Consider the following 14,557-nt stretch of genomic DNA (forward strand, 5'->3'; position numbering starts at 1 on the left):
GGATTCAAGATGGCGTGGTAAGAACAACTCAGGATCGCAGCTCTCAGTGAACGCGCACAGGGTGAGTCAAAGCTGCATTTCCAGATGGATCTTTATTGCCCACAGAATGGGGAAATTCCCAGGTGTAGGAGAGACACGGGATGCAAATGCAGCCATTTTGGCTGTTGTGGCCGCATCAGCCGGCGCCGCAGCTCAGCGGCACTCTGCAACACTCTGCACAAAACACAGTGGCCCGGGTGTCCTGCTTAACTGACAATCTGAGATTTGGGAGGGCAGATTAGCATATCCATCTGATTAAACGGGACTTGGACAGTGAGCCAGACCAGGAGATTCCTGGGAAGTGGTGTTTGAGCCAGCGCAGTGGCTCGCTGCATGGGAAATCACACAGATCCCGGTGTCCTAACAGCAGGCAACTGAAACACCTGGGAGAGAGCCATCCATTCAACTTAAAAAAACAAAAAAAAAAAAAAAGAAAGGCACTCTGAGGCAGGGAGCCAGGCGAGCAGGCTCAGTTGGTTTCACCCCCACATGGACAAACAAAACGGCAATTCGAAACGCTCTGGGTGGAGAGTTTCACTGAGGGCACAGCTGAACCCAGGATGGTGCAGCTCAGTGGGGGAGGGGCGTCCGCCATTACTGAGGCAATCCGCCCCTACTGAGGTACACTCCCATTGCTGATGCAATCTGCCATTGCCGAGGCAACCCGCCATAACAGAGAGACTCCACCACAGGGCGGAGCCTGTGGCAGCAGGGTGGAGCCCATGGCTGCAGGGCAGAGCCCACAGCAACAGGGTGGACCCCACATCAGCAGGGCAGAGCCTCAGCAGGCAAATAGTGAATAGACTGCCTCCTAGCTGGGCAGAATATTGCAACGGACACTGATAAAGAAAGCCCCAACTCCCCAAGACAGAGCATCTGAGGAAAAAAAAGGGGTTTTAAGAGTTCTGCTGCAACAGACTTAAACGTAGCAGCCTAACAGCCCTGAATGAACAACAGAGCTCACAGCTCAGCACTGGAGCTCCTATAAAGTACAGACCGTCTCCTCAAGCAGCTCCCTGACCCCTGTATATCCAGAGTCACCTCAGAAAGGGCTGATCAGACTGACATTAGGCGGGCATCATTCTGGGACAAAGACAGCAGAAGAAAAAACTGGTAGCATCCCTCACTGTTCTGCAGCTGCTACAGGTGTACCCCAGACAAGCAGGGCCTGGAGTGGACATCAGCAGTCGTACAGCAGAGGGACTAGACTGGTAGAAGAAAAACAAAGTAACAGAAATACCTCATTATCAACATTCTGGGCATCCACTCAGAGACCCAATTGAAAAGTCAGCAACTACTCAGATGACAGGTGGATAAATCCACAAAGATGGGAAGAAACCAGCGCAAAAAGAAGGAAAACACCCAAAACCAGAACACCTCTCCTCCTACAAAAGACCAAAACTTCTCACCAGCAAGGGAACAAAGCTGGACAGTGAATGACTGTGACAAAATGACGGAATCCGACTTCAGAAGGTGGGTAATGAGAAACTTCTGTGAGCTAAAAGAACATGTTCTAAATCAATGCAAAGAAACTAAGAACCTTGAAAAATGATTCGAGGAAATGATAACAAGAATGGATAACTTAGAGAGGAATATGAATGAATTGAAGGAGCTGAAAAACACAACACGAGAACTTTGCGAAGCATGCACAAGTTTCAACAGCCGAATTGACCAAGCAGAAGAAAGATATCAGAAGTCAAAGATCAACTCAATGAAATAAAATGAGAAACCAAGATTAGAAAAAAAATGCAAAAAGGAATGAACAATGTCTTCACAAAATGTGGGACTATGTGAAGAGACCTAACCTACGTTTGATAGGTGTACCAGAAGGGGATGAAGAGAATGAATTCAAGATGGAAAATACTCCTCAGGATATTATCCAGGAAAATTTCCCGAACCTAGCAAGGCAGGCCAACACTCAAATGCAGGAAATACAGAGAACACCACAAAGATACTCTGCAGGAAGAGCAACCCCAAGGCACATAATTGTCAGATTCACCAGGGTTGAAATGAAGGAGAAAATAGTAAGGGCAGCCAGAGAGAAAGGTCCGGTTTCACCCACAACAGGAAGCCCATCAGACTCCAGCAGATCTCTTGGCAGAAACTCTACAAGCAAGAAGAGAGTGGGGGCCAAGAGTCAACATCCTTAAAGAAAAGAACTTTCAACCCAGAATTACATATCCAGCCAAACTGAGCTTCATAAGTGAAGGAAAAATAAAATCCTTTGTGAACAAGCAAGTACTCAGAGATTTTGTCACCACCAGGCCTGCTTTACAAGAGCTTCTGAAAGAGGCACTACACATAGAAAGGAACAACTAGTACCAGCCATTCCAAAAACACACTAAAAGCTACAGAGCATCAACAAAATGAAGAATCTTCATCAACTAACGGGCAAAACAGCCAGCTAGCATCAAAATGGCAGTATCAAACTCACACATAACAATATTAACCTTAAATGTAAATGGGCTAAATGCACCAATCAAAAGACACAGACTGGCAAATTGGATAAAAAACCAAAACCCATCACTGTGCTGTATCCAGGAAACCCATCTCACATGCAAGGATACACAAAGGCTCAAAATAAAGGGATGGAGGAAGATTTACCAAGCCAATGGAGAGCAAAAAAAAGCAGGAGTTGCAATTCTCATTTCTGATAAAATAGACTTTAAAGCAACAAAGATCAAAAGAGACAAAGAAGGTCATTACATAATGGTAAAAGGATAGATACAACAAGAAGAGCTAATGATCCTAAATATATATGGACCCAATACTGGAGCACCCAGATATATAAGGCAACTTCTTAATGACTTACAAGGAGACTTAGACTCCCACACAATAATAGTGGGAGACTTTAACACTCCATTGTCAATATTAGACAGATCAACCAGACAGAAAATTAACAAGGATATCCAGGGCTTGAACTCAGACCTGGAACAAGAAAACCTGATAGACATTTACAGAACTCTCCACCCCAAATCCACAGAATATACATTCTTCTCAGCACCACATCACACCTACTCGAAAATTGACCGCACAATTGGAAGTAAAGCACTCCTCAGCAAATGGAAACCAACTGAAATCATAACAAACAGTCTGTCAGACCATAGTGCAATCAAGTTAGAACTCAGAATTCAGAAACCAACCCAGAACCGCACAGCTTCATGGAAACTGAACAACTGGCTCTTGAATGTTGACTGGATAAACAATGAAATGAAGGCAGAAATAAAGAAGTTCTTCAAAACCAATGAGAATGAAAACACAACATACCAAAATCTCTGGGACACATTTAAAGCAGTCTCTAGAGGAAAATATATAGCAATAAGTGCCCATATGAGAAGAGTGGAGAGATTCAAAATTGACACCCGATCGTCAAAATTGAAAGAGCTAGAGGAGCAAGATCAAAAAACCTCAAAACCTAGCAGAGGACAAGAAATAACTAAGATCAGAGCAGAACTGAAGGAGATAGAGACACAAAAAACCCTTAAAAAAATCAATAAATCCAAGAGCTGGTTTTTTGAAAAGATCAACAAAATAGACAGACCACTAGCCAGACTGATAAAAAAGAAAAGAGAGAACAACCAAATAGATGCAATAATAAGTGATAAAGGGGAAATCACCACAGATTACACAGAAATTCAAACCATCATCAGAGAATACTACGAACAACTCTATGCACATAAACTAGTAAACCTGGAGGAAATGGATAAATTCCTGGACATCTGTGTCCTCCCAAGTCTAAACCAGAAGGAAGTTGAAACTATGAATAGACCTATAACAAGGTCTGAAGTCGAGGCAGCAATTAAGAGCCTACCACACAAAAAAAGCCCAGGTCCAGATGGGTTCATGGCCATATTCTACCAGACACACAAAGAGGAGCTGGTACCATTCCTTCTGAAACTATTCCAAATAATCCAAAAAGAGGGAATCCTTCCCAAATCATTTTATGAGACCAACATCATCCTGTTACCAAACCTGGCAGAAACTCAACAAGAAAAGAAAACTTCTGGCTAATATCCATGATGAACATAGATGCAAAAATCTTCAATAAAATACTGGCAAGCCAATTGCAACAGCACATCAAAAAACTTATCCATCATGATCAAGTAGAATTCATCCCGGGGATGCAAGGCTGGTTCAACATACACAAGTCTATAAATGTAATTCACTACATAAACAGAACCAAAAACAAAAACCACATGATTATCTCAATTGACGCAGAGAAGGCATTTGACAAAATTCAACAGCCCTTTATGCTAAAAACCCTCAATAAACTCGGTATCAGTGGAATGTATCTCAAAATAATAAAAGCTATTGATGACAAACCAACAGCCAATATCATACTCAATGGGCAAAAACTGGAAACATTTCCTTTGAAATACGGCATTAGACAGGGATGCCCTCTTTCACCACTCCTATTCAATATAGTACTGGAAGTTCTAGCCAGAGCAATCAGGCAGGAAAAAGAAATAAAGGGTATTCAAATATGAAAGGTGGAAGCCAAATTGTCACTATTTGCAGACGACATGATAGTATACCTAGAAGACATCATTGCTTCAGCCCAAAAACTCCTGAAACTGGTAAGCAACTTCAGCAAAGTCTCAGGATATAAAATCAATGTGCAAAAATCACAAGCATTCCTCTACATCAATAACAGATTTAAAGAAAGCCAAATCAAGAACGAACTGCCATTCACAATTGCTACAAAAAGAATAAAATACCTAGGAATACAACCCACAAGGAATGTAAGGAACCTCTTCAAGGAAAACTACAAACCACTGCTCAACGAAATAAGAGAGGACACAAACAGATGGAGAAACATTCCATGTTCATGGTTAGGAAGAATTAATATCATGAAAATGGCTATACTGTCCAAAGTAATTTACAGAATCAATGCTATCCCCATCAAGCTACAATTGACTTTCTTCACAGAACTGGAAAAAACCACCATGAACTTCATATGGAACCAAAAGAGAGTTCACATAGCCAAGTCAATTCTAAGCAAAAAGAATACAGCGGGGGGCATTACACTACCAGATTTCAAACTATACTACAAGGCTACAGTAATCAAAACAGCATGGTACTGGTACCAAAACAGAGATATAGACCAATGGAACAGAACAGAGGCTTTGGAGGCAACACAACATATCTACAAACATACAATCTTTGATAAACATGACAAAAACAAGCAATGGGGAATGGATTCCCTGTTTAATAAATGGTGTTGGGAAAATTGGCTAGCCATGTGCAGAAAGCAGAAACTGGACCCCTTCCTGACACCTTACACTAAAATTAACTCCAGATGGATTAAAGACTTAACCATAAGACCTGGTGCCATAAAAACCCTAGAAGAAAATCTAGGCAAAACCATTCAGGACATAGTAGTAGGCAAGGACTTCATGACCAAAACACCAAAAACATTGGCAACAAAAGCCAAAATAGACAAATGGGACCTAATGAAACTCCACAGCTTCTGCACGGCAAAAGAAACAGTCACTAGAGTGAGTCGGCAACCAACAGAATGGGAAAACATTTTTGCAGTCTACCCATCTGACAAAGGGCTGATATCCAGAATTTACAAAGAACTCAAACAGATTTACAGGAAAAAAGCAAACAAACCCTTTTTAAAAATGGGCAAAGCATATGAACAGACACTTTACAAAAGAAGACATACATGAGGGCAACAAACATATGAAAAAATGCTCATCATCACTGGTCATTAGAGAGATGCAAATCAAAACCACATTGAGATACCATCTCACACCAGTTAAAATGGCGATCATTAAAAAATCTGGAGACAACAGATGCTGGAGAGGATATGGAGAAAAAGGAACACTTTTACACTGTTGGTGGGAGTGTAAATTAGTCCAACCATTGTGGAAGACAGTGTGGCAATTCCTCAAGGCCTTAGAAATAGAAATTCCAATTGACCCAGCAATCCCATTACTGGGTATATATCCAAAGGACTATAAATCGTTCTACTATAAGGACACATGCACACGAATGTTCATTGCAGCACTGTTTACAATAGCAACGACCTGGAACCAACTCAGATGCCCATCAATGATAGACTGGATTGGGAAAATGTGGCACATATACACCATGGAATATTATGCAGCAATCAAAAATGATAAGTTCGTGTCATTTGTAGGGACATGGATGAATCTGGAGAACATTTTTCTCAGCAAACTTACACAAGAACAGAAAATGAAATACCACATATTCTCACTCATAGGTGGGTGATGAAAAATGAGAACACATGGACACAGGGAAGGGAGTGCCAAACACTGGGGTCTATAGGGGGGAAGAGGGGAGGGACAGTGGGGTGGGGGAGATGGGGAGGGATAGCCTGGGGAAAAATGCCAAATGTGGGTGAAGGGGAGGAAGGCAGCAAAACACACTGCCATGTGTGTACCTATGCAAATGTCTTGCATGTTCTGCACATGTACCCCAAAACCTAAAATGCAATAAAAAAAAGAAAAAGAAAGAATTGAACTGAATCTTACAGAATGGACAAGAGTTTGTCATCTAAATATGGCAGAATAAAGATTTCCTAGGAAAGAGATTATGTACAAAGGCAAAAAGAGTGGCAATTTCTAGCAACTTGGCTAATTTGATGACAAATAGCCATTTTCCACCTCCACAGGCATTCTGGACAAAATGTCACACACACACACACACACACACACACACACAAGCATACACACAATTATGTGAACTGAAAAGCTGAAAAAGAAATCCCCCCTAGATTTGGACTCAAGGATGTAAAATGCAAGAATTCTCTTTCTTCCCTAGGGAACTCGAGGAATTAATTCTGTGGGTGCTCCTTTCCCTATCAGCCTCTTCTTTGCAACCCCAAACATGCACATGTGCCAGGGTTTGGAGGTACTGTTTAAAATGTATTCCTGGGCATAAGATACAGCCTCCAGCTGTGCAGTAAGGGAGCTTGAACAGCAAGCCGGGATCTCAGTTTCATCATGAAGCTGGGATCTCAGAAGGGCATAATCCTCTCTCGCTATTTGGTTATAGGTAGCAATAACCAAAACCCTTTGGCTTGTTGACTCAAGAAAGTAGTCAAGAAGCACACACAAAAAATTAACTGCTTCAGCTTGGGGGAAAAGTGGGGAGAAGAGCTGATATTTACATCTGATCAAAAATTAAAATCAATACTTGGGAAATGAAATGTCTAAAGGTAAGAGCCATTGAACAGAATTGGTGTGAAAGTCTGCAAGATTACTCTATGTTCCTAGATAGATAATACAGTGTTATCATGTTCATAGATGGATGATAGAGCAATCTAAAAAAAAGACCATAAAATAAGTATACTTAAATAATTAAAGGAATAGAGGAAGAAATACAGTTAACCCTTGAACAACACAGGTTTGAATTCTGTGGGTCTACTTGTATGCAGATTTTCTTGCTCTTCTGCCACTCCTGAGACAGTAAGACCAACCTCTCTTCTTTCTCCTCCTCAGCCTACTCAACATGAAGATGATGAGGATGCAAACCTTTATGATGATCCACTTCTACTTAATGAATCGTAAGCATATTTTCTCTTATGATTTTCCTAATAACATTTGCTTTTCTCTAGTGTATTTTATTATAAGAAGCAGTATATAGTACATATACCAAAAAAATATGTGTTAATAGACTGTATCATTGATAAGGCTTTTCTCCTGGTTGACAGTAGGCTTTAAGTAGTTCAGTTTCTGAGGAGTCAAAAGTTATACACACATTTTCAACTGCTTAGTGCTTGGCACCCCTAATCCCCCTTCATTGTTCAGGGATCAGCTATATAAAGCATAGTGTAAACAACGAAGCAGATTGGAAAAAGCACTAACATTTTAGAAATGTTAATTACAGTGAATATAATGAACAATTTAAACAAATGATAAAGAATTAATAATGTGTATAATAAATCTAAGGAAATCTCCCAAGCACATCATATCAAATATTTAAAAATATCAAAGGAAGATTAAGAAATATGAGCAATAGTATAAATTATGTTTAACTCATTTCTATTTATTGTCCTGTTTATTTTATTTATATTATCTTGCTTAAACTTGCTCTTAAAAGTAGACACATCACCCTGCTAGGGTTTTGTTTATTTTCTTTCTTTTCTCTCTCCATCATATAAGTTTTTACTTTTGAAATTTTTTTACTTTTATATTATTTATGCTTAATATCAATTTTTTTAAAGTAAGAATAATACTTGTTTGTTCTCAATATCTTGAATCTTATTAAGTCAGCCTATTAATTTTATCTACTTATTTTGTTAAAAACATGTGAGTACTCCATTCTGTGAGCCTTTCTATTTAAACAAAAACAAAATGACATGTTTGTAGGATGAAAACCCTAATTTCTCAATCTTGCCCTTTGAGAACTTGACAACTTTGAAGTTTTGGTTCATTTTTTTTTTCCTGATATTAGTGCTGCAAAGAGTATGACTGACAGCAGACTGATTTCATTCCTTTTTTTACATAATCTGTTTCTGGTGAATGGATGCTTATGGAATTATGTTTTACTTAAACCTACATTTCAGTTTGTCATGCTATGTCATAGGTGTTTTTTTCACAAATCTTTCCTAATAACCAATCAGCACGTTTTAACTCAAGGCTTTAATCAACATGAAAACATGAAATTCACCGACACCTTTCATTGTTGCTTTTTTTTATGATTGCTTGGCCTCTTTTTCAATGGTACCTATCATTATTAGGTTGCAGCCCTTTGAAATGACTCCTTATCATATTTTGATCCCTTTTCATCTCAGCTTATTATATTTATAGCACATCCTTTTGTCTTTTCATCCTTTCTTTGTCTATTCTGATGACTTTCTGCTAGTGTTTCTTGGCAATTATGCTTATTGGTCACAACTAAACTTATAAAGTAGGTTTCTTTAATATTCTCCAGGTAACTTTAATTCTCATTATTCAAATGACTGTGAAACATCAAAATGATGCTCTCTTCCTTTGTATTTCTACACGTTTGTTTTTTATTGTTGTTTCTGATATTCTTTAGAAATCTCGATATTGATGTTTTTCCTAAAACGCCATGTAGCACTTTGATTTTTTTCTTACCCTTGAATGAATGCTCATCTACCATTTTTAGTTTGGTAGCTATTCAAATTTCTTTCTTGAGTCTAGAGACAATATCCCTTTGCATAATAACTGATTCAATTGTCAGCATCTAGCCATTTTTACTGAGAATAATTCCTCTGGACTAAGGCATGCCCTTCTCCTACCTGTGCTTACAGAATTTCCAGTGCTTAGAATAGATCGAAGGTTTGAAAATGTGACAGGCCCAGCATGCATTTCTGCTAGTGTTCTTATAGTCTCCATCTTTATCTTTATGCTTGTGGGAATTTTTGGGTCCATAGCAGCTATAATTATTATTTTTTGTGGACCCGCAATATTTTATTTCTAGTTTAAAGATATTTCATAATATTTTAATACATAGTTTAAATACACAACATTTGACTGAAAGTTTTAATCATCTAAGTTTCTTTGTTTGACATAAGTCAGTTCACAACATTAGAAACTTACTCACCTGTTGAAATATAAAGGTGTCATCCTATTTGTTGTGGCACTCGCTGTTCTTTTATGATCTATCTCAGACCCAAGATTGTTTTTACCAAGATATGGAGAACAAGGTAAAAATACAGTGACTGGCTTCTGAAAAGCATAAGTTGATGGGTGCTGAATGTGAACCAGAGGGCTTGTGGATAGTACTGAGTAGAAAGTGTCTTGCTGTGCTTTTAAATGTGCCACCAGAGTTGGGTCAACTGGTTGGATCTAAACAAAAAATATATATTTTTCTTACATTGTAATAGAAAAGAGGCAAACTGTTGGTACATTACTAAACCAGTTTTTAAAAAATTCTACAGAGCACAGTTTTATACATTTCTCTATATATTGTTAGCTGTAATCAACACTGCATTTTATAAAATATTTATAGTGTATAAAAGAACACAGTATTTGGGCCCTTTTTACAAAGTATTTCTGAAATCTGGGTTCCCTGTCTAATGTTATAAATAGCTAAGAAACACACTTAATTGCAGGCAACAAAATGACCTAGAAAAGAAAATAGATGTTTTAGAATAATTTCTAATTAGAACTTTTGTTAGAGCAAGTGATCTTTAGAAACTAGAAAAACATGACTATATTTATTCATTTCCTTTCACATAAGAATGGTTAAAAATAAAAAATAGCTAAGATGATTCCAAAATTTCAAAGTTCATGGAAAATATCTATATATAAGATATTTATTATATGTTTTCTTCCTAATTGTTCTTCTTTAGTTACCACTTATATTAACAACTGGGAGAATCAGAGAGGAGAGTGTGGGAGGGGAAAGAGGCTAGACGGACAGGGAATATTATTTGGAAATAAGTCTTATAAAATATACATTGGCATGCCATTTGCAAATAGTGTTTGCATACATTAAATCCTCATTCCCAAAAAGGGCTGTTCATAATTAAATATAACCAAATATTTATAATAATAAAACTTTAATTGATTATCCACTTTTTTGCCATCCTCTCTGATCAAAATCTTTGAGTTATATATGAATTTTCCAAAGTCTATAATCAATTCTTTCATAGATATGCAACATAAATTTTACCAATAAGAAACAAAACAACCCAAAAGACTAACTGGGAAAAACTTCCTAATAAAAAGAAGATTTTTTTAATGAGATTTAACATGCTCAACATCATTACATTATTGCTGATATTATTAGGCCATTACAACTACAAGAAAATAATCCATGTATTGTTATATTAAATATTGGTACCTTCTTTGTTCTTTAGAACCATGCTTGGTGACCCACAAAATCTATGAGCAAGAACTGACCAATGATTAATATGCTTACCTTTAACTGCACAAGTACTGGAGAGGTAAAAACTCCTGGAGGGTAATTTAAGGATATTCGGGAATCCATGCTTGACTTAAGTGTGAGGCCTTTCTTTGTTACTGTGAACGACTCTTTCTTTAAACAAGACATAACAGAAAAGATACCCAATTTGTAAACTTTGACTGCAGCACAGGTCCCCTGTATAGAATAAAGAACATTAAAACAAGCTATAGCACTGATTTGAAAAATACTTGCTGTTTAGACTCTGAGGATTGTCAAAAAAATCTATACACTCTTGATGTAATCACCTACAATTTGAAATGATTCCATTAACTTAAAATGGAAGGTCATTTTATGAGAGTATGTAGAAATAGATAAGAGTTTCTTGAATTTAGACTGCACAATAAAAAGCAGAAAGCAACATATTTCTTTAAATCTTTCTTCAAAATTGTGTGTATAATGGGCAATTATTTTCAGTGTTTTCACAAATATCATTTCTAGAATTTTAACCTCCATTAGTGAGAATGAATTTTAAATACTGACCTTTATCCAAAACATTCCATACTGTTTTAGGGAATTCCAAGGACTGAAATTTCATTATTTGGGTAGTTTGCTCAAATGCTATAACACCTGTACTGCAAATTCTTTCTTCTAATAGCTCCCAATATCTTAGATTCCCCAATTAAAGTCATTTTCTCTCTGTCTGTCTTCTGTGCAGTGGGAGCAAATGACGAAGACATTCGTGTTTCTTCTTTATATAGTGACATTCAAATTTGTAATGCATATATACAGACACATACTCAAGCTTTTATATTGCACAAAAGGGAACTGCATACATAAATGAAAACAAAATGATCTCCTCCTATAATCACCAAAGCTTAAAATGAGGAGGCAGACTCAGAAGTGATTTGGTCTCTTCCTAATTCCCCAAACAACAGCCAGGCTCTGCCCCAGCATGAATGGATAATCATGCTCACACACAAAAAAACATTTCGGAACAATCACAGTGGAAAATAGTCTACCATTTGAAAGCTGACTAAGGCAGAGATTTCACAATATCACTGAATGAATCTGTCTCTGGGAAAATTCAGTGCATGATGAATATTGTTAACTTGCCAGAGGGAAAATTGTGAGAGGTGAAAAAGAAAGATCTTCTAGAAACCAATGGTGGTTGCTGTGCACTTAAATCGCATTTGATAGATACTGAAAACCCAAAAGGGTTTTTAAATAATTAGAATTTTAAAATATCATACAATCCACATAAAAATTTGGAAGTAATCCAGAAGGTAAAATTTTTTTCTTACTATAAAGAGAAAAGTTTATGCCTATATTTGTTATGATAGACAATGATTCCCTCTCTCTCTGACTATTCCTCTCTCTCTCTGTCTCTTTTTGCTTCAATTATCCGTTTACTAAACATCCCCCAAACTTATTTTGTGACAAGTGGGCTATACGTAGTTTTGCTTTTATTATGATAGTTACACAAACTGGCCAAAGTGTAAGAGCCCCAATCAAGGGCAATGCTGACTAGACTATCATACCTATAAAGTTCTGAGACTAAATATAAAATGTATTAGTTGCAGGAATTGGAATAAGTCAATGGAATATGCTTAGCTTTTGTATTCAACTATATATAACCTTGCTTGAGACCCAGAAAAAATCAAAATCAGAAAATAAATATGTCATAAATAATTCTATGTATATATCGATTTTTTTATATTTATTATCTGCCCTCCTCATCAAATGACAACTTATATGAAGCTAAAAAAGATAAATATTTTAATTGCTTAAAAAGAAGTTCAGTGGCCCAAAGAAAAACTTTAAATATTAGTCTCTGTGAACTCCATACTAAATTTAATAGTTGTTATATTATCTCTTTACAGCATATGAATTTGTGATCATACAGAGCCTCCGAGTTGTTACAATTAAAATCTGACATGAAAATGATAATTTATTAACAACAAACCTGTGTTTCTAGGCTTCCTTCTATCTTCATAAGTGTATTACCTATTTAATCCTTACAACCATACCAGGTAGACACTGTTATCATGTTCATTTTTGAGATGAAGTAATTGAGTCACAGCAAGGTTACATAATTTTCCCAAGTTCACAAAGCATGAAAGTGTAGAACCCTATTTCGAACCTGACCAGTACTCTCCTACAGCACACTTCTTAACTACCACATATACTTTCTTCCATGCATAGACCAAATTTCATTTATAGACTTACTAACAAGCTCAAGGCATACACACAAATACACAAATTTTTAAATTTTTTATATGTTTTCTCAACCCATGAATGATAAAAAATAAAGCTATTATCATCTGGGGATTCCAACATTCTTAAATTTAGACAAGGGTCCATCATATTAGAAATGTTGGTCTGAAGTTAGTATAAAGCACAAAAGTAGTTAAGCCATGATGTTGGTTTTGTTTCCCAGGTGGAAAAACATAACATTTGGTAGGTGCTAGACCCAGGCTCTCCATTCCTAACTTTGGCTAATCATTTCTGTCTTTTGATCTTTATGGATGGCAATAAATTGTGAATGCCCTGGCACAAATCCATATATCCTTCCATTTATTACTAGTGGAGCAATTATATCTACACTACAATCTATTAGTCTGAGTAATATTTAGAAGATGAGCCAAACAGCAAATGTAGATACAGCCAAGAATTCACTAACCTTATAACCTCCCTTTATTCCTTCCAGTGAATTTGGGTTTAGGTAACTTGATTGAAGGTTTAAGTCACATATCTTTACCATGATATCTCTGTAATTTCCTCTGTACCGTGCAGTGAATGGAATTGCAATGCCTATTGGAAATGGAATTCTCTTTTCCTTCTCTAAGCATTCAACAGTTATGACATTGCTAACTAACTCTTCATTATCACCCACTATTAAAGAACTCATGTTATTTATTATCCGGCATTCTAGTTGTTGTAGAACGTGTGATGGTGCTGTAATATAACAAGACACTTGGGGGTCAGCCTCATTGCTCAGCACATCAAGATACCTGGAGGGAGAAAAAGAATGTCATTTTTCTAATTTGATTTATGTACTCTCCAGCTAAATGCAGAAACGCACAGACTAAATCTACACTGTCTTAGTGTGAATTCCAATTCTCCCACTGATCAACTCTGTGACCCTGAGACTCAGCCTCTCTGTGTCTCAGTTTCCTCAATGGTAAAATGGTGATAACATAATACCAATCACATGGGAGTAGGAATTAAATGAATCATTACATGTTAAGTAATTAGAGCTATGTCTGGTCCACTATAGGTGTTATATATGTTAGCTGTAATTACTTTTGTTACTATTGTTACTTATTCGTGTAACCAAATACCATCTATTCCCCAAAAACCTATTGAAATTTTAAAAACTAAGAATTTTTTTAATTAAAAATTTGAAAAATAAAGTACAGACATGTAGAACATAAAGACATATCAGTCAACAATGGACTGCATATATAATGGTGGTCCAATAAAATTATAATACTGTATTTTTGCTGTACCTTTTCTATGTTTAGATATGGTTAAATACACAAACACTTACCATTGTGTTATAGTTACCTGTAGTATTCAGTATAGTAACATACTGTACAGGTCTGTGGTCTAGGAGCAGTATGCTCTACCATATAGACTAGGTGTGCAGTAGGCTATACCATCAAGA

General features: G+C 36.9%; 1 protein-coding gene across 1 annotated transcript in view; it reads right to left on the reverse strand.

The window, feature by feature from the left end:
* Positions 1 to 14,557, reverse strand: part of DTHD1 (death domain containing 1) — a 66,339-nt gene that overhangs the window by 46,401 nt on the left and 5,381 nt on the right. The window contains exons 3-5 of the mRNA XM_002745927.7: positions 13,571 to 13,901; positions 10,906 to 11,085; positions 9,583 to 9,827 (exon numbers count right to left, since the gene is read on the reverse strand). Coding sequence (XP_002745973.4) covers positions 9,583 to 9,827; positions 10,906 to 11,085; positions 13,571 to 13,901 — 756 coding nt within the window. The remainder of the gene's footprint in view (positions 1 to 9,582; positions 9,828 to 10,905; positions 11,086 to 13,570; positions 13,902 to 14,557) is intronic.

Source organism: Callithrix jacchus, chromosome 3, assembly GCF_049354715.1.
Source record: "Callithrix jacchus isolate 240 chromosome 3, calJac240_pri, whole genome shotgun sequence".
In the NCBI taxonomy this organism is placed as follows: domain Eukaryota; kingdom Metazoa; phylum Chordata; class Mammalia; order Primates; family Cebidae; genus Callithrix; species Callithrix jacchus.